Source organism: Ziziphus jujuba, chromosome 2 (genome assembly GCF_031755915.1).
Source record: "Ziziphus jujuba cultivar Dongzao chromosome 2, ASM3175591v1".
NCBI lineage: Eukaryota > Viridiplantae > Streptophyta > Magnoliopsida > Rosales > Rhamnaceae > Ziziphus > Ziziphus jujuba.
This window is the reverse complement of record NC_083380.1, coordinates 31,590,806-31,615,012: the sequence shown is the minus strand read 5'-3', so window position 1 is coordinate 31,615,012 and position 24,207 is coordinate 31,590,806. Positions and strand designations below refer to the sequence as shown.

The 24,207-nt window shown below is 35.0% G+C and overlaps 2 protein-coding genes across 2 annotated transcripts in view; both read left to right on the top strand.

Annotated features, from left to right (window-relative positions):
* Nucleotides 1-19,086, top strand: part of LOC112491790 (disease resistance protein RPV1-like) — a 28,349-nt gene extending 9,263 nt beyond the window's left edge. Inside the window, exons 3-8 of the mRNA XM_060815090.1 lie at nt 5,683-6,150; nt 6,325-6,761; nt 16,463-16,719; nt 16,941-17,235; nt 17,787-18,310; nt 18,747-19,086. Coding sequence (XP_060671073.1) covers nt 5,683-6,150; nt 6,325-6,761; nt 16,463-16,719; nt 16,941-17,235; nt 17,787-18,310; nt 18,747-19,086 — 2,321 coding nt within the window. The remainder of the gene's footprint in view (nt 1-5,682; nt 6,151-6,324; nt 6,762-16,462; nt 16,720-16,940; nt 17,236-17,786; nt 18,311-18,746) is intronic.
* Nucleotides 19,087-20,857: 1,771 nt separating this feature from the next.
* LOC125422734 (uncharacterized) lies at nt 20,858-24,152 on the top strand. The gene is made up of 6 exons (XM_048474857.2): nt 20,858-21,071; nt 21,183-21,357; nt 21,525-21,666; nt 22,553-22,754; nt 22,884-23,200; nt 23,448-24,152. Exons 1-6 carry the CDS (start codon nt 20,858-20,860, stop codon nt 24,150-24,152), a joined length of 1,755 nt encoding a protein of 584 aa, XP_048330814.2.
* The last annotated feature ends 55 nt before the right edge of the window (nt 24,153-24,207 follow it).

Here is a 24,207-nt window from a genome sequence, read left to right as displayed (position 1 = left end):
TGATTTTTTACTTTTCAACAAATTAAATGAGAAAAAATATAAACGTATCAAGCAAATAAAAGATTTTTAAAAAAATAGTTCTTTTAATTAGTCCAACTCTGGATTTGTTAATCGATTTGTAGTCAAAAAGTAAAATGCCATTCCACCATTTAATGACCATTTAACCCATCAGATTAGCGACATCGATTTTAAACACAACAAGGTTAAATGTTCTTTTATAACAATGATAATGGATTTTATTTTTTCCATGTTCAATATATCAAAGTCTTTCTTTTGCATTGATTATAATTTGTTAATGGGCAGAGATGAATCTCAATTGATCCAAAGAATCGTTGAAGCCACATTGAGCAAATCAAATCGTACACTCCTACTGTTGGATATTATATGAAAAAGTGTTTAAAATGAAGGCTTAAATTTGAGGAGATTAAAAAAATACTTGTTTGGTAAAAGAAAAGAGGGTGGCCGAGACGAATTAAAATTGAAGAGAAAAGCTAAAAAATACAGAAGGAATGAACGTTATAATTTCTTTATTTTCCAAAATTAATACAAAACAAGAGTACAAGCCTATATATAGGCTAACAGAGGCAGTTCCAAAGTAACTACCGCCATATGCATGCTTTGCTGTTTTCTTTTCTATGGTAGTAAAAATACAACTCATGAGGACACATGTCAATCTATCAATTATCTAATCAATACATATAAAGCTAGCTTACATGTGGCAACTTGCTATGGCTTTAGCAAACAATTTTGACTCCCTTTCATTAATTGCTATCATCAATTGCAACATTAATTGCAACATAAGTGTAATTTCTTGAATCTTCACCACTCAACCGACTTTGTCAAATTACAAATTATTGTTATTATTATTATTTTATTTTTTTAACACCTTCTTTTAATTTGTAATTTTGACAAAGCTCTTCAAGTATTCTAGCTTTTCTGTTGTTGTTAGTTTTGTAAAAATATCTATCAGTTGCTCAGATGTGTTGATAAATTCAAGTTTAATTTTCAACCAAATATCTGATGAAGTGATGTCGAATTTCTATGTGCTTTGACCTTTTGTGGAACACTGGATTTTTGTCATTGCTATTGCTGACATATTATTGCATCTGATAATTGTTGGAGCAGTTTCCTTATATTGTATATCTAATAAAAGTCTTCTAAGCCATACTGCTTCACTTGCTACATCTGTAGCTGATATATATTCTACTTCTGCCGAAGATAATGACATGATTTTTTGTTTCTTTGATAACCAAGAAATTGGTTTTGTACCTAAGCAAAATAAATATCCTGAGGTGCTTTTGTGGTCATCTATGGAGCCTACCCAATCACTGTCTGTATATCCGATGAGCTTATTATCTGCTTCTTTGGCATACTTAATTCCAAGCTTTCTGGTACCCTGTAGATAGTGAAGGATCCTCTTTGCTGCAGTGTGGTGATTTTTACTTGGCTCGTGCATGAATCTGGAAACATAACTAACAGCAAAGACAATATTTGGCCTGATATTTGTTAGATAAATGAGGCATCCAACTAAGCTTCTGTAATTTGTTGCATCAGCTTTTTCTGCACCATCATCCTCACGCAACTTCTCATTTAACGCCATTGGGATAGACACCGGTTTACAGTTGTCTATGTGAAACCGTTTGAGAAGATCATTTAAATATTTTTCTTGAGAAATAAATATTTCTCCTTTTGCTTGTTGAACTTGGATGCGAAGAAAATATTTCATTAGGCCAAAATCTGTCATATCATATTCTTTCATCATTGCACTTTTGAATTCTTCTACCATTTTTGGATTAGTTCCAGTATAAATCAAATCATCAACATATAAGTAGACAATGAGAATATCTTGCATACCTTCTTTTTTGACTTATAAAGAGGGCTCACTTGGACTCCATTGAAACCCATTTTGTCTGAAGTATGAATCAATTTTGCTATTCCAAGCTCATGGTGCTTGCTTTAACCCATATAATGCCTTCTTTAATCGTAAGACTTTGTTTTCTTTTCCTCGATGGTTTAACCCAAAGGTTGTTCCGCATATACTTTGTCTTTGAGTTCTTTATTAAGGAATGTTGATTTGACGTCTAATTGATCAACAGGTACCTCCATTTGAGCAGCTAATGCGAGAACTATTCTAATATTTTCCATTCGAGCAACTGGTGTGAGTGTCTCATTGAAGTCGACTCCTGGCTGTTATGAATAGCCTTTGGCGACTAGCCATGCTTTGTACTTTTGAATTGTTCTATCTTCTTTGTACTTGGTTTTGTAGACTCATTTGAATCCAATAACATCTTTACCTTTAGGTAGATTCATAAGTTCCCATGTATCATTCTTTTCAATTGCTACAATTTCTTCATCCATTGCTTTAATCCAAATATCTTCTTTTCCTGCTTCTTCAAAATTTTGATTCTCACATGCAAAAAATGCCATATTATTATATTCATAAATATCTACGAGTGAGTGTACCTTTCTTGGTGATGATTCATCATCTGAAGATATATCCATTATTTAGATTGTGCTTGGAGATTCTTGATGACTTGTACTTGGACCAGCATCTTAAATTGGTTGAGAATCTGACTTATCCTGAATAGGAATTTCTTCAAATATTTTTGCTCCTGTTTTGGAAGTGTTTGCCCAATTCCACACTGTAGATTCGTCAAAGATAACATCTCTAGAAATTATCAGCTTAGTTGTTTTTGGATTGTACAGCCGGTAACCTTTTGACTCACTGCTGTATCCAAGAAATATATATTTCTCTCCTTTTTCATCAAATTTTTCTCTATATTGTGAGGGGACATATGCGTAAATTACGCATTCAAATACTTTTAAGAGTTGTACATGGGCCTTTTGTTTGTGCCATGCTTCATATGGAGTCTTATTTAGGACAACTCTTGTTGGAGATCTATTCAAAGTGTAGACGGTAGTGTTGATGGCTTCTGTCAAGTAGTTATTTGGAAGGCCTTTCTCCTTTAGCATACTTTTGGACATTTCTGCAATTGTTCTATTTTTTCGCTCACCTACACCATTTTCCTATGGGGTATGCCGAACTGTGATCTGTCTTTGAATTCCATTTTTCTTGCAATACTCTATAAATGGTTTAGACATGAATTCTCCTCCATGATCTGTTTGAAGAGTCTTCAGTGGCTTTCTATAACGGCCCAGTCCACCCGCATCAAGATATTGTCCTCTTTGGCCCAGGGTTCACTCCCTCTCTCCCCCCTGGCCTCAAGGTTTTGTCAAAACGCGTCTTGAAGGGAGATGTGTCCACAGCCTTATAGAGACCGCTTCGTGCCCCTCTCCAACCGATGTAGGATGTTACACTTTCCAACTTGCTTCTCTACAAGCGCCTTGAATTCTTGAAATACCTAAAAAGCTTCTGACTGTTCTTTTAGAAAATATACCCACATCATTCGGGTGTAATCATCAACAAATAGAAGGAAATATCTTTTTTCATTCAGCAATGGAGTTCGAGTTGGTCCAAAAATATCAGAATGTACCAATTCTAATGGTGCCTTTGCACTCCAAGTATTTTTGGGAAATGACAATCTATGCATTTTTCCATATATGCATCCTTTACAGACTCTATCTATGTGGGCAATAGGAGGTAGGCCTAAAACCATATTTTTGTCTTTTAATAATTTTAGACCATTATAATTTAAATGCCTATATCTTAAATGCCATAAGTATGACTCATCCAATTTTTGACTTTGAAAAGCTAATTCTTCATCACATGGCATAATAAGAGGAAAAACATTATTTTGATTCATTTTTATTTTTACCACCATGATGTTTTTATTTTTATCGATAATTGTACTTTCTTCTCCATCAAAAATTACATAATAATTTTTTCGAAGTAACTAGCCAACACTTAAGAGATTTGATGTTAAGCTAGGAACATAAAGCACATGATGGACAAGTTTAGAATTACCTCCTTTAAAGTTTACTGCTATTACTCATTTTCCTTTGACTTCATGTGACTTTCCATCTCCAAGCTTTATTTTGGATAAAAAGTTTTTATCCATCTTCACAAAGAGTTGTGGATCACTTGTCATATGACTATTGCATCCATTATCCAAAAACCATGTGTGTTTTGATTCTTGTTTAACAGACATACATGAATAAAATACTTGACTATCTTCAACCTTTTCAGAATAATTAACTTCATTCATTTCTGGCATGTCTTTATACCAACAATCTCTTTGTGAATGATTAGAAATCTTACATTTTGTACATTTAAAATGATAATCTTTTGATTGATGCCCTGGTTTTTTGCAGATAATGCAATAAGATTTAGAATTATCCCGGAAATTTCTTTACTCATAATTGTTTCTTCCTCCTTTGCCTCGGCCTTGATTACCACATTCTCTTCTAAAGGAACCTCCTCTTTTTGTTGATTTGCTTGTTGAGGTTGCCGAATTCCTTTCTTTGATGTTACAATTTGATTTGAATGCTTGCTCCACAGGTTGGTTAGAAAACCTGCTCATTCTTTTTTCATGTGCTTTAAGAGAGCCAAATAGTTTATCCAAAGAGTATGTTTTCAAATTTTTGGATTCTTCTATGGCTGCAACAATATGCTCGAATTTTGCTGGCAAACATCTTAATATTTTTTCTACAATTTTTTTATCATCAATAGTCTTCTAATTTGGTTAATAATTCCTGAAACTCTAGAAGAAAATTCTTGGATATTTTCATTTTCTTTCATTGCTAAATTATTGAAATCTCTCTAAAGAGTTTGAAGTTTAATAGATATTACCTTTCCATGGCCTCCAAATTGTTGTTTTAGAATTTCCCATGCACCTTTAGATTTTGTTGCATTTGATAATCTAGGAAAGATACTTTTGGTTACCCTTTGTTGAATGAAAAAAAGTGCTCGTGCATCTTTTTGGATGTTTTGCTTGTACTCCTTCTTTGCTGCTTTTGTCCACGACTGTAGTTGCTCGAGGATTTGCAGGCTCATCATAGCCTTCTTCAATTATATCCCATAAATCTTGTGAGATAAAAAGGGTTTTCATTTGGATGCATGAAAAATCATAATTCTCATAGGTAAAGATGGGAATTAGATTTTGGGCATAACTAAAGGTTGATTGGTTATTGGCTGCCATGGGTATTTTACAAAGGGGGCAAGAACGAGGCTCTGATACCAAATTTGTTGGATATTATATGAAAAAGTGTTTAAAATGAAGGCTTAAATTTGAGGAGATTAAAAAAATACTTGTTTGGTAAAAGAAAAGAGGGTGGCCGAGACTAATTAAAATTGAAGGAAGAAAAGAGCTAAAAAAATATAGAAGGAATGCATGTTATAATTTCTTTATTTTCCAAAATTAATGCAAAACAAGAGTACAAGCCTATATATAAGCTAAAAGAGGCAGTCCCAAAGTAACTACCGCCATATGCATGCTTTGCTGTTTTCTTTTCTATACTAGAAAGAATATAACTCATGAGGACACATGTCAATCTATCAATTATCTAATCAATACATATAAAGCTAGCTTACATGTGGCAAGTTGCTATGGCTTTAGTAAACAATTTTGACTCCCTTTCATTAATTGCTATCATCAATTGCAACATTAATTGCAACATAAATTAATTTCTTGAATCTTCACCACTAAACCGACTTTGCCAAATTACAAATTATTATTATTATTATTTTATTTTTTTAACACCTACATGTTGCCAAATACCCAGTTGGAATTCAATCCCATCTACAGAAGTTGCATCCATTAATAAATGTTCCAAAGAAGGACAAAGTTCGATTCATAGGGATATGTGGAAGTGGTGGAATAGGAAAGACCACTATTGCTAAAGCCTGTTTCAACAAATTTACTGATGAATTTGAAGGTTCTAGCTTCCTTGCCAATGTCAAAGAAACAGCAAAGAACCACTCTAGTTTAGTTAAACAACAAGAAATACCTTTGTTTGACATGTTAGTGGACAAAAATTTAAAGGTTGGCAATACTTATAGAGGTATCAATATTATAAGGGAAAGGCTGTGTCATAAAAGAGTATTTCTCATTCTTGACGATGTTGGTAAACTCAATCAGTTAAAGACATTAGCAGGAGGGCATGAGTGGTTTACCAACATTCTTGACGATGTTGGTAAACTCAATCAGTTGAAGACATTAGCAGGAGGGCATGAATGGCTTGGTTTAGGAAGTAGAATCATCATAACTACTAGAAACAAGCACTTATTAACCACTTAGGAAGCTGATGGAACATACAATGTCTAGGGATTGGGTTATCCGAGAGCTCTTGAACTCTTCAGAAGGAATGCTTTCAAAAGAAATGAACCTATTGAAGAATACCTTCCACTCTCATATCTCATTTTAGGTTATGCTAATGGCCTTCCCTTGGCTCTAGAAGTATTGGGTTCCTTTCTGTGTGGAAGGGGAAAAAATCAATGGCAAAACCTTGTACATAATTTGGAAAACAAACCCCACGAGGACATATATGACATACTTAAAATAAGCTATGATGCTTTAAATGATGAACAGAAGGCTATTTTCCTTGATATTGCATGTTTCTTTGTTGGAGAGGACAAAGATTATGCTACCTTATTAATTGGAAGTTGTAATTTGTGTCCAATCACTGGGATTGAAGTCCTCATCGATATGTCTCTCCTCACGATAGAGAGCAACAAGCTGAGAATGCATCACTTAATAGAAGAAATGGGTCAGGAAATTGTCCACCAAGAATCCCCTGAAGTTGGTAAACGCAATAGATTATGGTCTGCATATGATATTTTTCATGTCCTCTCAGAAAACACAGTAAGAATCATAATCTAAAAGCTTTTTTTTTTTTTTTGGGTGATAATTTAAAATTTGACTTTTATTGAAATGCTATATGTTTTTCATATGATTAATTAGACCATGTTCTTCTCCTTGTTGATTTCTAATATATATATGGTCCTCCTTCTGAACCATATCTAGGGAACAAATTTAATTGAAGGAATTATGATGAAGTTGTCTAAACAGCGAACTCTATACTTGAATGCTAAACCATTCGAAAAAATGAAACGGCTCCGACTACCTAAACTTAATTGCAATGTAGTCTTTTCTACTGACATTCCATACCTTTCTAATCAGTTAAGGTTAGTTCATTTACCTAGATACCTGTTTCCTACTCCTTCGTTTGATTCTTTTCCAAACCAACTTGTCATATTCAACATCCTTGGTGGCCATATTCGGCATTTGTGGAAACTAATAAAGGTACAACTATTATGTATAAACTATCCTTGATATCAAATTAATTACATTTTATATGCATATATAATTTCTTATATCTTTTTGCTTGCAGAGTATGGAAAACTTGAGAGTTATGAACTTCAGTCACTGTTAATTTTTAAGAGTAATTCCTGACCTGTCAAGAGTCCCAAATCTTGAGAGTTTACATCTTGATAGTTGTACAAGTCTAGTTGAGATCCATGAGTCTGTTGGGTCTCTTACTAAGCTGGTTGTATTGGACCTTCGATACTGCATCAAGCTTAGGATTTTCCCAAGTAAATTGGATTTGAGATCTTTTAGAACTTTAAATTTCTGATCCTGCTCAAGATTCCAGAGCTTCCCCAGAATTACTGACGAAATGGAATATTTAACTAGCATAGATATAACTGGCACAGCTATAAAAGAGTTGCCTACCAAATTTGAGCTTTTAGTTGGGATGGGGGAGTACAAAGGCATAACCTTTCCTGAAAAGCGTATTCTTATTCTAGTGATAAATATAAGTTTGAGCATCTTGAGCTACTTGATATACAGTTCTAATATTACATACCTACTGTCCGCAGTTTCAATTTTGGCAAACCATTGGCAATTCTTGATCATGAAATATCGCTTGATCTACACTCACTAAGAGAAGCCATATCTAACTGAGATGAAAGTTGTGGCGGACTAGAGCCCCTTTATACTATTCTTCGATATCGTCATGTAACACCCCGTCCCAAATCACATTGGAATTCGTGCACGTTGACCGAGGTTGACCGTTGACCGAGTGGGTCAAAAGTTGACTTTTTGTTCCAGTTGAAATTTCTAGTTGACCATGGTACCATGGCGAAGTGCATGATGCCCCGAGTTCGTAGACTAGTAGCACGTCGAAAACGGAGCTACGGTTTGAAAGTTATGGGCAAAATAAGTCGAGGTGCAAACTGTCCAAAAGGTGCCGGAAGTTGACTTTTTGTTGTTGTGTAATTTCGTTTTCACTCTTGTATGGTTGTAAAGTACTCGTCGATACGAGTTCATAGACTAGCGGCACGCTTAATTTGGACATCTAGTTAAAACGTTATGGACGTTTTAAGTTCACCGGATACCGTAATATTTTATTATATCCGGCTTAAGTGCACAGTAATGCCATGTGTCGCCACCTGATTGGTCCATGTGGATGAACAGTGTCACCCACGGTGGCTTTTATTTGGCAAAAACGCTGGGAAGGAGAGAGAAAGAGAGAGAGGAGAGAGAGAGAGAGAGAGAGATGACCGGCCGTCGGAATCGTCCAATTTTCTGGCCGATCCTTGCTACATGCACCGGCCAGACTGGAGCGCCTTCCCATTTCTGGCCAAACCCTGAAATTTCACTACCGTCGGTCGCTGGACGCGCCCAGATCGAGCCGGCGAAGCTCGACGGTGATTTTCCCCTCCACCGTCGGCCATCGCCGTTTAACGCCTTTCTGGCCATTTTCAGGCCACACGCCCCAGCCACCCCTCACCACCTCCTCATTTCTGGCCAACCCACCAAATTTCAAGGCCACCAGACCTCCGACGCGCCGGGATCGGAGCGTTTTCCGGCGAGGCACCGAAAATCTTCAAACCCCGATCTCTCCGCCGTCAGGCCTCCGTTTGCCTCACCGCCGGTTCCATTGGAATCCTCTCCCCTCAATCTACAAAACTGCCAAAAATCTCAGCCAAAAATCTCCGTTACTTTCCGGCGACGGTTGCCGGTGACCGCGACGGCTCGCCGGAAGTCACTGTTCCGGCGAGTACCCAGTTGCACCGCCGGTTCCTGTCCACTGATTCTGACCTCCTGAATCCAAATCCGGCATCCTTTTCCTCCAATTCGCGATGGTTTGGGAGAATTGAGGAGTCAAATCCCGAAAACTTTCCGGCGAGATTCCGGCCACCTCGGGTTCGATCTCCGGAAAGTAAGACCGAATCCGTGATCCTCATCACTCAAGCTTCGATTCGGCATATCACTCGTAATTTTTAGTTGTCGTTTGTGTTCGCTCCCCGGGTACCCATTTGGGAGTTACCTGATTAAAATATTAATATATTTGGTTGGTGTACTGTGGATGTTTTAGGTGCGCGTGCAAGTAGTGGAGTTGATCCTGTGGAGGATCTTAGCTGATATACGCGCTTAAGGTGAGTGACGCACCTTTAAAATATTTTGGGGCAATTAATTATTCTGTTGTGATTTAATTTTAATTATTATGCATGAGCAAGGTATTTTCAGTATTAAATTGTATGTGGTTTTAAATATTATTTTTGGGCATAATTGGTTTAAATATTTTATGAAAATATTTGTTTAAAGTGGTGGTTTAATTTTTATAATTATGCCCATGGTATTTTATTTGTTGAACCTCGTATTACGAGAAAAATTATGATTTTATTGGTTATCGATGTTTTCGTACCGGTTTGTTAAATGAAAATATGTGGGATGGTAAGTGTGAAAATTTGATATATTTCCCATGATAATTTTGGAAAGAACGATACGGTTGATTTGATAATTATTTTAGACGCATTCATACAGTATTAGTGTTCTGGTGTATGTATATGTGGTTAGCGCGCAAGTATTATGTCTCCCGTGAGCTGCCATTGGACCGTGGGCAGGCAAGTTTGATATTGGCCACAGCCGCCCCCCTCCTTGGCCGGGATGACGGTTTCAGCAGCGGTACTGTCGGGACGCCGAAGTGCCGTTTGCAAGTTTCTCTCTTTAATCTCCCCGCCAGTCGGTGCTCAGGAAGCTGGGTATCGGAGGGCATCACCGGTATATGGTGTGGTGCGTCAAGTGTAAGTTTTCAAATAAAATTTCAAACCCTAAAGGTGTTCAAAAATTATTTATTATAATTTATTACATTTTATTTATATTTGGGGTATATATTTAGTTATTGTGTATTAAATTGTTTGATCCCTTGATTTTCGGGAAATACGAATATCGGGTTTTGTGAAAATGTTTTAAAAAGGGAACATTTCCAACAGAATGATTAGTGAGAGTTTTGAGGGAAATTATTATTTCCAACTGCTATTATTTATTTACCTATTTAATTGCCGGTATTACTTAAATTCCCTTATTTGTTATATTATTATTGTTAATATTAAAGGTGTTCAGCAGTTAGGGTCACTCACTGAGACGATTAGCATCTCACGTTTTTAAATTCCGTTCCCTTAGGTGCAAGGGGTGGTAGATGTTCTTCCGGGACGAACCAATTCTCCGCCGCTATCGTGTTTCGAGAAGTACTTTTGTACTCGTTCATTTCAGTTGTATTATTTCTTTCTTCTTTGTTGTATTTTTTATTGAATAGCACTTTATGAAGCTCTGTATACTATTCTGGACACTTATGTTTTAATTATGCACTGGATTGCTGTTATTGTTGTGAAGTGCTGTAAATTTGTGGAATCAATTTGTAGTATTGTGGGAGGAATAAGGGGATGAATATAGAAGTGTGTTTTCAGTGCAGGTAATTTTTGGTAAGTCTTACCCTTAGGGGAGATGCTGTCGGATTTTCCGTTGGAAGGTTCGGTGGTATTTCCCTGGGATCAGGGCTTGTCTAGGGTTCCGGGAAGGAATTCTGGACGGGTCCTGACAGTCATATATGTAAAGTGGATTTCATCATGTCCCCTAACAGCTTTTTAGAGCTGAAATGGCTTGATCTATCTAAACGCAAGTTTGTCGATCTTAGTCCTTAATGAAATTGATAGAAGTTGTGATGCACATCTCCAGAAATAGCCTAAAGCTTATTGCTAAATTACCGCCTAAGTCCATAGAGCATATAATGGAGCCGAGAAGATGCTTTATAGATATAATAGAAAACTTGTGTGGATGCTTGTTGGCTACATGTTATGATTTATGGATATAATAGAAGCGTGAGAGAGTAAGAGAAGTGAGAGTGAGTTTTCTTGGAGCAAAAGCAAGAAAAGCTCTGTTCTTCCATATATGCCAGTATGTGCTGGTGTGTGCTTGTAAGTTGTTTTGCTAGATAATGGATATCTTCTTCCTTGTTTTCCCATGGATGTAGATTGCCTCACTGACAATTGAACAATGATAAAATCTTGTGCTTCTTTGTCTATTTTCGCCATTTCTTCTCATTTGTCTTGGTCATTATGATTTGTGCTACTGAGTTTAAATTTAACCTTCTACAAATTGGAGTATTTTAGAACATTGAATTTCATGTGCTGCTCAAGACTCCAGAGCCTCCCCAGAATTCCTAGAATATGGAATATTTAACTAGCATAGATATAACTGGCACAGTTATAAAAGAGTTGACTTCCAAATTCAAGCTTTTAGTTGGGATGGGGGAGTTCAGAGGCATAACCTTTTCTGAAAAGCTTATTCTTATTCCAGGTAGTAAATACAGGTTAATGCATCTTGGGCCACTTGATGGATCTCCTGATAACACTATCAATTTTTGCACCAATTGGCAATTCTTGATCATGAAATTTTACTTGATCTAGGCTTACTAAGCGAACCCATATCTAACTGGGATGAAAGGTACGGCAGACTAGAGCTCCTTGATACTGTTCTTAGATTTTGTCATCTATCTAAAGTGGATTTCATCATGTACCCTAGTACCCTTTTTCAGCTGCAATGGTTAGATCTATCTAAACACAAGTTTGTCGGGCTTCCATCCTTAATGGAATCGACGGAATCTGAAGTTGAAGTTGTGATGCACACCTCCGGAAACAACCAGAAGCTAATTGCTAATTTACCGCCTAAGTCCATAAAGCATATAGACCTGCAGACAGGACGCTTTATAGATATAATAGAAAATTTGTGTGGATGCTAGTTGGCTACATGTCATGGTTTATGGATATAATATAAGCGTAAGAAAGCAAGAGGAGTAAGAGTGAGTATTTTTGGTATGTGCTGGTGTGTGCTTGTAAGTTATTTTGCTAGATAATGAATATCTTCTTCCCTGTTTGGCCATGGATGTAGATTGTCTTATTGTCAATTGAACTACGTTAAAATCTTGTGCTTCGTTGTCTATTTTTGCTATTTCTTCTCATTTGTCTTTGTTATTATGATTTGTGTTGCTGACTTTAAATTTAACTTTCTACATATTGTGTAAAGTCTCACAGACTACGCATAGCAATTTTTGATAGACCCAATACATCAGTGGATAGTTACAATTGCCATCCTAGCTGTGATTAAGACCAACAACCGACTGCTAAAGTTCATGTGGGTCCTACAGGGGGACCCGGTCTAACAAGCCTCTGGCCCAAATGATGAAAGATAAAAGGACAAGGCCACTAGCATAACCCTAATAAGAAAGAATTCTATTATTATCATAATTTTTTTTTAATATGGCAGATTAAAGGTCGAACCATGTCCATTTGCTTAGATCCATTAGAAAGTCTTTTCACCTTTCGATGGTCCAAGTTGACTAGCTGCAAAATAAAGATGGATCTTCATGGAAGTAGCCTATAAATTACCATTTAGTTTATTGCCTTTGCTAAGATTTTGAAACGAAGCTTGGCAAAAGCTAAACTTTAATTAGTCTTGGCAAAAATACATCCTGTACAATAGCCGAATTTTTTATGGATCGCTTGCTTGACTACGTACGACGACGGTTTCACTGAATAATTTTCTGTTTTCCATCTTTTAAAAAGGATGAGAAACTTCCCCAAAAAAAAAAAAAAAAAAAAAAAAAAGGGAATATGCCTTTTATCTCTCTTCTAGAATGATCTTGTTAGAAAAGTCAGGGTCACATAAATTTTTATCAGCTGGAAGAAATAAAATTCCAGAAAACTGGGTCACTACGTGTGGGATCCATGTTAATTTCGGGATTTTTTATTATTATTATTCATAATATAAAGTTATCAATGTTGATTTTCCTTACAATTAATACAGATATAAAAATATGTGCATCGAGTGTCCAATCATGATGAAGAGAGATTAATAATCAACGTTGACTTTTCTACAAACAGATCTGAATTGGTGAATGTGAAGAGATGGATAAAATATAGGGAGGGAAAGCATCTTATTGGAATAAGCACTCTCTAGCCCCAAAAAAACAAAAAAAAAAAAAAAAACAAAAAAATAGAAGGAAAAAAAAAAAAAAAAAAAAAAACGACGTAGCAAAAAGAATATAAAGAAATTAAACAGATTTGTTTGAGTTGGTCATAATGCAAGTCTCTACCTGATTTTTGTTGTCCGAGTCCAAATATTCCCCTGTCCATCGTCACAGAAGTTACCAAATAAAATAGGGTATCCAGCATTTACCAAATAAATAAATAAATCAATAGAATATTTAGCATTTATGCCTCTCAATTATTATGTTTTTGTATTTTGTTGTCTGAAACTTTTTTTATTAACATTTTGATCTTTAAATTTTAATTTAATCTTTTTTTTTTTTTTTAATTTTTAACAATTTTAGGCATTCATATACACAATGCATTTTATCGAACATACAAATATTTTTTAGGGTTGTTTAATTGTAATTTTATTACTTTATTGTTGTAACAAGGACACTAAACCGTTTGAAAAGTAGATAAAAAATAGTTTAAAGATCATAAATGTATCAAAACTCGAATTTTAGCGAACAAAATGAAAAAAAAATAAAAATAGGGATCAAAGTGCAAAAGTTTAACAATAAAGGTTCTAAAAACCCTATATAAACATCATTGACTTTAGCATCTCCATTGAAGTAGGCGATTCCAATCTATGTTTGTCATCTGATTATTGCATTTAGTAATCCATAAAAAGCTGAGAAAGCTGAATTAATTACTTGAGCTTGGTAGGGCTTACTTGCTTCCTTCCACCTCTTTCCCTCTTCCTCTTTTTCTAGTAGCCATGGAGAAAGACAGCATGATGTTTTCTTGAGCTTCAGAGGTACAGATACGCGGGACAATTTCACAAGCCATCTTTATAGAGCCTTGCAGCAAAAAGGAATTCAAACTTTCATTGACAATGAAGAGCTGAGGAGGGGAGAAGAAATTTCAACCTCACTCATCACGGCTATCAAACAATCAAAGATATCAATCATCATCTTCTCCAAAAACTATGCATCTTCGTCGTGGTGTTTGGATGAGCTAGTGGAGATCTTTAAATGTCGAGAATCACTTCGACAGCTTGTTTGGCCAACATTTTTATATGTGGATCCTTCTGATGTAAGAAATCACAGGGGCAATTTTGAAGAAGCATTAGCTCAATATGAAGAAAGTTCCGATAATAAGAAGAAGGAAAAGCTACCAGAGTGGAAGATTGCTTTGATAACGCTACCAATTTATCCGGATGGCATTTAGACAATGGGAATGTAAATTTCTTATCAACTCACCTTAATCCATCCATCAAATTGCATTAGTTAATGAATTCTAGTTAAAACTAAGGTAAATTTCAATATATGCTCATCCATTTACATTTGTTTTCTATTGTTATTGTTACTATTCTTATATTAGATGATATTGGCTTACTTGGTAAGCTATTCACACTTATATTTTGAAGATTGGAGATTTGCGATAGTATAGTGAGAAAGGGAAGAAATTATTGTGAATTATTAATATTGTTATTTGCTTTATTATTATTATTTGTTGAAATCTATTTTCCTTTTTATACATATATGTCACATGTGAGAAAATATATTATAGCTTAAATTACATAATGACTAAAATATCCATTTTATCCTCATAAAATAGAATCACATGAATATTTGTGAAAGTAAAATTCTATATTTAGGATCTATTTGATATAACTGATAAAAATAGAGCTTTAGTCTTTAAAGATTTATATAATAGATCTTTTTAAAAAATAGCTTTTATTAAAAAAAAAATAATAACTATTTGGTTGTAAATAAAAAAAAAAAAACATTACATTATATGCTCAATGAGTTTCTATATAAGCTAAAAAAGCTACATTAAACGCTTGTTGAGTTTTTATATATGCTAAAAAAAATTTTTCTAGAAAAACATAAAATTTAGACTTCTCTAAAACAGTTTTAAAAAGCTGTTTTTTTTTTTTTTTTTTCACAAGTACTTGTTAACTTTTATCAAACATCTTTATTTTTTAATAAAAGAGCTTTTGGCCTTCAAATAGAGCTTTTGACCTAAAAAAAAAAAAAAAAAAGCTCTGCCAAACAGACACTTATATCAATTAGTTTTTCATCAAGATATCCAAATGCACTTTTTATCATAATCTCTCTTATCAGCTCGTACATATATTTAAGGGTTAAGATTTAAAAATGTTTTGGTAATCTAAATAAATTGGGTAATACAGTAAAACCCTAGAAGGGTAAAGTAACCTTGTCTGAACTCATTTAAACCTAAAAAACAATTATACATCTCAACCTTTGAAGTAATCCAAAGGCTGAAAATTGAAATCCTGATGAAAAAACAATCAGAACTTCTTAATAGAAGAATTCTCCTTATATTTTAAAGGTATAATAATATTTGATAAAACAAAATTGAAAATCAAATATTATAACTAGTTTTGGTTATTATAACTACTTAATATAGAGATGGGGTAAGGTGATTTTGTATTTTACCCTATATTATATTTGATCAAAATATGCCGTTAATCATATTTTAAATAACAAAAAGATTAATCTGTTTATATGCATGGGGTGTTGTATATATGTTTTAGTACACAGTCAGATATTTAAGAGATTGTACTCTTGGTTATAATTAAAATTGTATTTATAGTCGCAAAAAGTTAAATCCTTTTATGTAGCTGTCAAATAAATTGGCTCAATTGATATGTTTTTTACACTCTCATGTATGAGATACAGTGGGTAGAAACATCCTATTCTTCTCTTTTGAATTATTAATTATTGTAATGATAAAAAAAAATAAAAAATAAAAAATAAAACGTCCTTTATGTAGATATTACTTTTGATTAGAAAACTTTATGCTTCTAAGCATGTGACATGTTGAAACAAAAAATAATTTTATTTTGTAGTGTTGTTTTTTTTTTTTTGGTAAATAATTTTATTTTGTAGTGTTGTGTTGTGTGTTCACCATAATAATTAATTTATTTTCTCATATATCTATCTAAAGTTTTCCTCTTGCCGCCTTGTGGGTATTTCTTAACGGGAAGAGATGAATCTCAATTGATCCAAAGAATTGTTGAAGCTGCACTAAGCAAATTGAATCGTACACTTCTACATGTTTCCAAATACCCTGTTGGAATTGAATCCCATCTGCATAAGCTGGCTTCATTAATAAATGTTGGAGAGAAGGATGTGTGATTCATAGGCATCCATGGAATTGGTGGGATAGGAAAAACAACTATTGCTAAAGCTGCTTTTAATAGCTTTGCTTATGAATTTGAAGGTTCCAGCTTCCTTTGCAGATGTTAGAGAAACATCCAAGCAACATTTCGGTTTTGTTCAATTGCAAGAAGTGCTTTTTTTTGACATGCTTGGGGATAGAAATTTGAAGGTTGGGAATATTCATAGAGGTATCAACATCATAAAGGAAAGGCTTTGCAACAAACGAGTACTTCTCATTCTTAACGATGTTGATGAACTAGATCAATTGGAGACATTAGCAGAGGACATGACTAGTTTGGCTCCGGAAATAGAATCATTGTAACCACTAGAAATAAACACTTGCTAACCACTCATGAAGTTAAGAGAACATATGAGGTCCCGGAATTGAATTATCGGAGAGCTGTTGAACTCTTTAGTTGGAATGCTTTTAAGAGAGAGAAACCTGTTGAAGATTACCACACACTCTCACATTGTATCGTACGTTATGCTAGTGGCCTTCCATTAGCTCTTGTAATATTGGGCTCCTTCCTGTGTGGTAGGAAAGAAGACCAATGGCACAGTGCAATACATAATTTGGAAAAGAAGCCGGACAAGAAATTATATGAAATACTTAAAATAAGTTATGATGCTTTACAGGATGATGAGAAGACTCTTTTCCTTGATATTGCATGTTTCTTTGTTGGTGAGGACAAAGATTATGCCACCCAAGTGCTTGGGAGTAGTAATTTCCGCCCAATCATTGGAATCGGAATTCTTTCGGATATGTCTCTCATAAATGTAGAGCACAATAAGCTAAGAATCCATAACTTGATGCAAGAAATGGGTAAAGAAATTGTCTGCTAGGAATCCCCTAAAGCTGGAAAACGTAGTAGATTATGGTCTCTAGATGATGTTTTTCGCATTTTCTCAGAAAACACTGTAAGACTCATCTAAAAAGCTCCTTTGCAATAACTTCTAACATAATGTTGTTAGATATTGTGTTTTTTATATAACCAGACTGTTTTACTCCCCTCCAAATATTTAGGGAACAAATTCGATCGAAGAAATTATGCTGAAGTTTCCTGAAAAGAGAACACTATACTTGAATGCTACATCATTCAAAAAAATGAAAAGGCTTCGACTACTTATATTTACTAATGTAGTCCTTTCCGGTGCCATTAAGTACCTTCCTAATGAGTTAAGGCTAACTGATTTGACGGGATACCAGTTCCCCACATTATCCTTCAATTCTGGTCTAAAACAACTTGCTATACTCAACATGCCTAATAGCCATATCCATCAACTTGACAAATGATTCGAGGTAAATTGTTCACCATAATTACATTGCCATGTTCCAGAATAGCTAGCTAATTTACATTTTTCCCCTTTTTATCTTCTGTTTACAGAATTTTGAAAGATTGAAAATTTTGAACTTAAGTCACTCGAAATTATTAAGAAAAATCCCTGACCTATCAACGGCACCCAATCTCGAGAGCTTATATGTCAATAATTGTACAAGTTTAGCTGAGATTCATGTGTTTGTTGGATTTCTTACTAAGTTGGTTACAATAGATGCTCGATGTTGCAGCAATCTCAAGACTGTTCCAAGTAATCTGGGGCCCAAATATTTTAGAACATTAAATTTTGAAGGCTGCTTGCAATTCCAAATGTTTCCCAACATTGTTGAGAAAACTGAATTTATAACAAGCCTAGATTTATCAGGCACAACAATAAAACAGTTGCCTTGCTCAATTGATCATATAGTTGCTCTTAGGGAGTTATGCTTATCTGCTTGTAAAAAGCTTGTGCACATTCCATCTACCATTTATAAGCTAGCGTTTCTTGACGTCCTTGTTCTTAATGGTTTCTCAAATTTCTCTATGGTCCCAAACTATGTCCAAGAAATACACGGTGCATTTGAGCTCAGAAGGTTAAATCTTCAAAATTGTAATATATCAAACGTGGATTTCTTGGAACTCCTTTTAGTATTTCTTTACTTGAATGGTTGGATCTATCTGGTAACAAGTTTGTAAGTCTTCCCTCCATTAGCAAGCTTTCTAAGCTTTCGGATCTTAGTTTAGCTAATTGCAACGACTTCAGGAAATTCTAGAGCTTCCAGAACGTTAAATTAATTTAAAACCAAGCCACTGCAAGTCATTGGTTGAGACTCCATGGAAGATAATGGCCAAGATCATTTCCAATGACACGGTCAGTCTCTGTCTCTAGTTTTCTGTGTTTGTGTATATATATATATATAGTTGTGGCAAGTATTCCATGGTTATATATACTTATATATGTATGTGTATATATATATATATATGTATGTGTGTGTGTGTGTTTAACTAATGATTTCCTTTAAGTTGCAGGGATTCTTTAGGGATTCAGAAGTTGAAGCTACACTTCCAGGATATGATATTCCATACTGGTTTAGCCATAAGTCTGCAACGGGAAAACGTAACCTTTAATGTGCCTTCAAATATGTCAACGAAAATAGCCGCAGTGATCATTTGTGTTGTCTCTGAATCTATCTGCAAACAAAGAATGGAATTGTCGTTTCAACTACTTGATAAAAGTGATTCTTGTGGGGGGTGTCTAAGAAGAGGGAACATTTTTGTAGAACCAGGGAATATGTTGCTTACTTATCTCCCTGCTAGCACCCTTCTTTCCGAGTGCTTGCCATATTCTCCATTCAAGGATACCAATTAGTGTTATTGAAAGAATACAACACATTAACAAAATCAAGGTTTAGAGCATGGGGATGGCTAGTGCTTGTGGGATTCACATACAATTGGAGGGATGTGAGATCATGATTGAAGGAAAGCCGATTAAAGTCTCTGACTCTATTTCACATATTATTGACAGAACCTTTGATGATTTTGCTAATGGAGGCATGCAATTCAGTTGGAGTTCAAGGCAGAAAAGGGAACGTGTATCTGCCAGTACCAACATATTTGAAACAGAGTACTTGGAAGAAGAAGAGGAACTGGACGACCATCAAAACAGAGGACATGGGAGAAGAACTGGCTAGAAAAAATATGTCTCGTGGCTAAATTGTTCTAAAAAATACTGGTAAAATTATAATCTGAGGCAATTTTTAAAAAGATTAGCATTAAATTACATCATTATTCAAATTTGTCATAAATTTGTTATTATTCAAACTCATGGTGGCATTCAATTCAGTTGGACTTAAAAGCAGAAAAGGGAATATGAATTGGCTGGGACCACATGTCTGAAACAGAGGACTCAGAAGAGGAGGAAGAACTTGCCAACATCTATCAACTGAGTGAATGTTGAAGAACTCACAGTAAGTCTTGTTGCTATGTTTTAAAGATGGTTTGATGATTGTGTTTGTGGTTATGAATATATTTAGGTTACTTGCTTTGCCTTTGGGGAACTAAATATCTTATTTCCAATGGTTTCTATGGTGAAAGTAGATGCAGTAAAATCGAGGAAAGTGCTTAATCATTGAGGGAGAAAAGTTCAAAAGCTTTCAAAAGGATGCAGAAGGTACAAGTACCAGCATAATATATTTGTATTTTTGAATTGTTCGAGTTCAACAAGGATTAACATCAAATTTCATTTTTCCGGCAATGGTGAAGGATAGATTAAACTCAAATCTGTCAAACAATATGAAAGCGGTGATGAAGGAAGATGCATGATGGAAGATAAAGAAAAATATTAACTGGGGCAGATAGCTAGCATATAGTGGGATACAAGAAAGTAAGTAACAAGGTTATGGTGGAGTTTTGCACCAAATCTAAACATACAGAAACGAATATATGTATAAATCATAATCATAGGTTTCTTATCTTACATTTCTAGAAAATGTAACTGATGTGTTTCAATTTTCTGTACAATTAAAGTCATGTACTTGTCCAGTGAAGGGATAACTGACATCTAATATTTATTGCCTTTATCCATCCATAATCTTGGCAAAGCCAAATTGTTCCCTAAAACCTGAGAACAAATGTATTACATTTTGTATGGCTCACTTTCTTGCCTCTACTTCTTCAGATGCCTATGTTGGTTACAATAGACGCTCATACTGCAACAATCTGAGAACGGTGTCTAAATATTTTAGAAAATTGGATTTTCAAGGCTGCTCAAGACTCAAAATTCCTAACGTTGTTGAGAAAATAGAATTTTTAACAAGCCTAGATTTATGTGGCACTGCAATAAAAGTTTTGCATTCCCTAATTGATCTTATAGTTGCGTTTCAGAAGTTGTACTTATCCATGTGTAAAGAGCTTGTGCACGTTCCAAGTAGCATTTATAAGCTAAAGTTCCTAGGTTTCCTTGATCTTAAATGGTTGCAAAAATCTCTCTAAATTTCCAAACTATAAACAAAAAAATACATAGCACAGCTAAGCTCAGCAATAGCATATTGAATCTTACCAATTGTAATATATCAGAAGAGGACTTTCTTGTTACTCCTTTTAGTTTTCCCTTGCTTCAACGGTTCAATTTATCAGGTAACATGTTTGTCAATCTTTCCTCCAGTCTGAAGCTTTCTAAGCTCTTAGACCTTACTTTAGCTGATTGTCAACTAAAGGAAATTCCTGAGCTTCCAAAAAGTCAAATTATTTTAATTGCAAGTCACTGCAAATCATTTGTCAGCACTCCATGGAAGATAATGGCAAAGAACATTTCATGTGGCACAGCCACTCCCTCTCTATGTATAAATGTCACAAGTACATATACAATGGTTATGTGTATGTGTGTGTGTGTGTGTGTCAAACTAACGATTTCCATTAAGTTGTGAGGCTTCTTGAGGGACTCAGAAGTTGAAGTTAATCTTTCAGGATCTGATATTCCACACTGGTTTAGCCATAAGTCTGCTAACAGAATCCATAACCTTCAACATGCCTTGGAATATGTCAAAGAAAATGGCTGCAGTGACATTTGTGCAGTCTCTAGATCAGGGAGGAAACAAATAATGGGTTGTCATTTGAACTACTTCAGGAAAATGATTCTCATGTAGGGTCTTAGAAGAGAGAGCATTTTGATAGAACCAAGGAATATGTGGCTTATTTATCTCCCTGCTCGCACCCATCTTTCTGAGTGCTTGCTATATTCTCATTCAAGGATACTAAAACAAGTCTCCTAAAAAAATTAAAACATGTTAAGCTTTCATTCTTGGGCAGGAGGGAGAAGCATAATTATGACAGAGAAGTACCCATCTCTAGTTGTGGGGTTCATTTACTATGGGATCAACATGAGAACATGGTAGCACAAAACCTGAACGAAAAGTCTCCAATCCTATTTCACAAAGTTTGCAGTGAACCTGTATCTGCCAGGACCAACATATTTGGATCAGAGGACTAGGAAGAGGAAGAAGTGGCCAACATATCTGAAACAGAGGACATGGAAGAGAAATACATTACCAGTCTAAATTTGGTCTCTGTATCTTTTAGAACATTGGCATTTCAAGGATGTTCAAAGCTCCAATACATTCATAACATTTGTAGAAAAGAGAATACATAACGAGTCTAAATTTATACTGTTATACAACAGTTGCCTTCCTCAATTTGACTTCAAGTGCTACAGTATCGTTTTTAAAAGACTCATTCCAACTAGCATTTATGATCACCTAAAATTTCAACTACTCATTCTCGATGGTTGCTCAAAACTCTCCAAGTTTCCCCTTATGAACTCTTAAACTGCCCAAATTTCCTTACTCAAGCACTTCAAACATTTCGCAGTTCTATATTTCCTATATTGAAATCCCTTCATCTTAAAAATTGTAATATATTTGAAGTGGACTTTGTAATGACTCCTCATGGTTTTCCCTGAACTGAAGGAATTATGTTGAAGTTGCCTGAACAGAGAACTCTATACTTGAATGCTACATCACTCAAAAAAATGAAAAGGCTACGGCTACTTATATTTGCTAATGTAGTCCTTTCTACTGCGATTGGATACCTTCCTAATGAGTTAAGGTTAATTGATTTGCCTGGATACCAGTTTCCTACTTTGCCATTCAATTCTGGTCCAAAACAACTTGTTATACTCAACATGCCTCATAATCATATCCATTAACTTGACAAAGGATTCAAGGTACAATTATTATGTAAATAGTTCACTACACTTACATGTCATGTTGTTAAATAGCTAGCTAATTTTTATATATCTTTTTCTATTTTTTTCCCCTCATTTTCACTTTTGTATGCAGAATTTTGAAAAATTGAAAGTTTTGAACCTTAGTCACTCCATATTCTTAAGAAAAATTCCTGACCTATCAACAACGTCAAATCTTGAGAGCTTACATGTCGACCATTGTACAAGTTTAACTGATATCCATGATTCTGTTGGATTTCTTACTAAGTTGGTTATATTAGACGCTCAACACTGCAGCAATCTCAGCACTGTCCTAAGTAATCTGGTCTCCAAATATTTTACAACATTAGGATTTCAAGGCCGCTCCAGACTCTAAATCTTTCCCAACCTGGTTGAGAAAATAAAATGTATAACAAGTCTAGATTTATCTGGTACTTCCATAAAAGAGTTGCCTTCCTCCATTGATCATATAGTTGGACTTCATGAGTTGCACTTATCAGCTTCTAGAAAGCTTGTGCATATTCCATCAAGCATTTATAAGCCAGTGTTTCTTGACATCTTTAATCTTACTAGTTGCACAAGTCTCTCTGAGTTTCCAAACTATGTCCAAGAAATACATGGCAATTTTGAGCTCAGCGAGTTATATCTTCAAAATTCTAATATGTCAAAAGAGGATTTTCTTGTTACTCCTTTTAGTTTTCCCCTGCTTCAACATTTGGATCTATCGGGTAACAAGTTTGCCACTCTTCCCTCTGCCCGCAAGGTTTCTAAGCTTTCATATCTTAGATTAGCTAATTGTAAACTACTTGGGGAAATTCCGGAGCTTCCAGAATGTCAAATTAATTTAGAAGCAAGTGATTGAAAATCATCGGTCGAAACTTCATGGAAGACAATGACCAAGATAATTTCCAATGACAAGGTCAGTCTATCTCTATTTATAAATGTGACAATTATAGCATTGTTAGAATATCCATATGTCTGTTAAACTAATGATTTCCATTAAGTTGCAGGGATTCTTGAGGGACTCAGAAATTAAAGTTACACTTCCAGGATCTGATATTCCAGACTGGTTTAGCCATAAGTCAATAACGGAATCAGCAACCTTTGACATGCCTCGGAATATGTCAAAGAAAATATCTGCAGTGATCATTTGTGTTGTCTCAAGATCAATGAGGGAGCAAATAATAGGAATGTCATTTGAACTACTTCACAAAAGTGATTCTCGTGTAGGGTCTCTTAGAAGAGGAAACTTTTTGATAGAACTAGGGAATATGTGGCTTATTTATCTCTCAGCTAGCACCCTTCTTTCCAAATGCTTGCCATACTCTCCATTCAAGGATACCAAAAAAAGTGTCCTAAAAAAGATAAATCTTGTATACAAAATCAAGGTATCATTCATGGGCAGAAGCGATAAATATGACTATGATTACGATAGAGAAGTACCCATCTCTATTTGTTGTGGGATGCATGTACTATGGGATCAAGATGAATTAATGATTGAACAAAAGCGGATCAAAGTGTCTGAGCCTATTTCACATATTATTGAGAGAACCTATGATGATTTTGCTAATGGAGGCATCCAATTCAGTTGGAGTTCACAGCAGAAAGGGGCAGGTCTACCCAGCAGGAAGAACAGGTTTGAAAAGGAGGACTTGGAAGAGGAAGAAGAAGTGGCCAACATTTCTGAAACAGAGAAGATTATTGACAACCTTTGACGATTTTGCTAATGAAGGAAACCAATTCAGTTGGAATTAACAGCAGAAAAGTACA